Genomic DNA, 2,591 nt, shown 5'->3' on the forward strand with positions numbered 1-2,591 from the left:
AGAGAGAGACACAGAGAGAGAGAGAGAGAGAGAGAGAGAGAGAGAGAGAGAGAGCGAGCACACATAATCTACCAAAGGAGAAACCATCATCTTCTCCATCAGCTTTTTCAAGACTCTTTTTTGCAGCTTGAAGCAGGATAGAAGTCGCCATGTAACTTTCCCCTGTCCCTTGTTAATTGGCCATAAAATGAGACCAAGAAAAGGTGAGCCATCCAGGGAATTGATTGGACAGAGGATTAGGGCACAGGTTGGGTGTTCGGTCCCCAGCTGGGGCCTTGGACCAGTGTTGACCATCATTGTACCATAGTGTCTTCATCTTCCAAATAGGAAGGGACAGCACCCATAGCAGTATCTCATGGAAGACTTCCAAGATGTCTACTGCTATTACTCAAGGCCCAGAAGTGAGTGGTCCAGCCTTGCCCCTCAAACATCCCTGCTCAGTCAGACAGGAGCTTCTGTGACCCTTGGACTGCTAAGGAGCTGCTAAGGATCAAACCCTCCCCGCAGCTGCCCAGAGGAGCCATGGGTGTGTGGGAAAAATGGAGGGAATGGGGAGGAGGTGGAGGAAGTTCCGGGCTGGCTCCCAGCTGGGGAAGGGAAGGAGGGGCTGAACATCAAAGAGGAGGCAGGCCAGCTTCCCGCCCTCAAGGCCAGGTGGCCTTTGTCAGGACAGGCCAAACACAATCTGGACAATGAGGTATCCTGTATACCTTCCTGCCAACAGGAGTCACTACTGAGCTAAAGCAAGGCCGGTTACATGACAAAGGGGGGCACCTAAAAAGGTCAGGCTGTCCGTCATTAAGCTGAACCTTTGTCCAGCCCCGTCCCCTGCCTTTGAAGAGGGTGGATCAGAGAGGCCTGCCTGGGGGCAGGAGCTTCACAGGCTAAGGAGCCAAACAGCAGCCACCTTCCCAACTGCTCCTACTGCCCCTCCCCCGGGGTCAAGAGTTCAGGGAGAGTCCTGGGGAGGCTAGGTAGGGACCCCTGTACCAATGCAACCAATGGGGGCTTTGTCAACCAAAGGATAGGCCCCTATCTCTTCACTGTATGGTAGGGAGCCAGTTGGTCCTGCAGAGGTGACCCGTGCACGTTCCCACAGCCGATAGGTGCTTGGGTGTGCGTGTGGCGGGTTTAGGAGTGGAAGAAGCTACCTACGAAAGAAAGATCACCATTGCCAATGGTGCTGCGGAGATTTGGCGTCTGGCCTTCTAATTCCGACCTTGCCACTTACACACACACACCCATGTCCTCTCTTCACGGGGTAGCAGTCTCCCCATCTATACAGAAGGATTCAGTTGTGTTGCTCAAAGCTCGCAAAGCCCCTAGATAAGAAAGGGCGAAACAAAATGACTCTTCAGGGCAGAGGTGGTGGTGAGCCACACTCTTTTGAGATATCAGTCAAGGCCAGGACAGAGGTCAAAGAGAGGGCAGCCTGGGCACCTGCCAGGGCCAGGAGCCCGTCAGAAGGTCCAGGGCGGGAGAAGGGTCCTTACCGCTGCCACCGCCGCCTGCGGTTGCCACGCTGCGCCGCATCCATTCGTAGGGCGTCCGTCTCTGCGCTCCTGGCGAGGACGGTGCGCCCGGGCCGCCGAGGGACTGCGCCAGGAGGCCAGGACCAGGCCCGGGAGGTGCTGGCACCGGGCTAAAGTCCGGAGGGGGCCCAAAGGCCAGCGGGGCCGGGCTGGCGGCAGGGGCCGCGGGGCCCGGGCCATAGGCAGCTGCCCAGTCGTCCTTGGGCGCAGGGAAGGGCGCGGCCCAGGTCGGAGGGGGCGCAGGCGCGGGCTCCACGTGCGTGTAACCCGCGAAGTCGGGGTACTGCGGGGGTGCGGGCGCCGGGCCGGGTGGCGCGTAGGCCGGAGGGCCCAGACCGAGGCTGGATGGCCTGGCAGGGCCTGGATACACGGGGGAGTCCTTGTCCAGCACATAGCCCAAGTACATGGTGACCGCAGGGTCCCCCGCGCATGCTGGGCCCTGGAGCCGCCGCGCCGGCCGGCCGCCCCGACGACCAGCGACTGCTCACCTGGACCCGCGGCCGCCGCCGCGCCCGCCCCACCCCGGCCTTTTATAGCCGCGGGCCGTCCGCGGCCCCAGCCGGGCGGCTTTGCATTTCAAAGCGGGGGGAAGCCTCGGGGCCGCGAATCAAAGGGGGAAGCCCGTCGGGCGAAGGGGTTCAAAAGGAGACAAATTGCCGCCCTAAGCAGGAGGTGGATGGGCCTGGGGGCTGGGGACCCAGAGGGCGCGGCCTGGGTGAGGGTCCAGGCTCCGCTTCAGGTTCCGACTCCTCCTTCGGTGGTCGCGGGGACCTCCCCATCACCGACCCTGGGTTACAGGTGGAGAAACTGGCTCCGAGGGGCGTGGGGGAGGACCCTAGGCCAACCTCACACAGCACAAGGAGCCTGTGGCGCTGTCAGCAGTGACCACCAGTTTGAGGTGGGGGGGGAGAGCAAGACTGACTTCAAACGGGGTTCCGTCTGTAAAGTAGAGGGAGTCTGGGGGGGGGCAGGGGTCACGACCTCTCGGGTCCCAGATGAAAGCTGCGGAGAATGTGCATATGCAGATAGCCTGTCTGCTTGCTACCGAGTGTGTTTCCC

At 61.1% G+C, this 2,591-nt stretch overlaps 1 protein-coding gene across 1 annotated transcript in view; it reads right to left on the reverse strand.

The window, feature by feature from the left end:
* Cdx1 (caudal type homeobox 1) overlaps positions 1-1,938 on the reverse strand; it is a 16,895-nt gene extending 14,957 nt beyond the window's left edge. The window contains exon 1 of the mRNA XM_005356162.2: positions 1,494-1,938. Within this exon, the coding sequence (XP_005356219.1) occupies positions 1,494-1,938 (445 nt within the window). The remainder of the gene's footprint in view (positions 1-1,493) is intronic.
* Positions 1,939-2,591: the final 653 nt, after the last annotated feature.

This window comes from Microtus ochrogaster, chromosome 18, assembly GCF_000317375.1.
Source record: "Microtus ochrogaster isolate Prairie Vole_2 chromosome 18, MicOch1.0, whole genome shotgun sequence".
Classification (NCBI taxonomy): Eukaryota; Metazoa; Chordata; class Mammalia; order Rodentia; family Cricetidae; genus Microtus; species Microtus ochrogaster.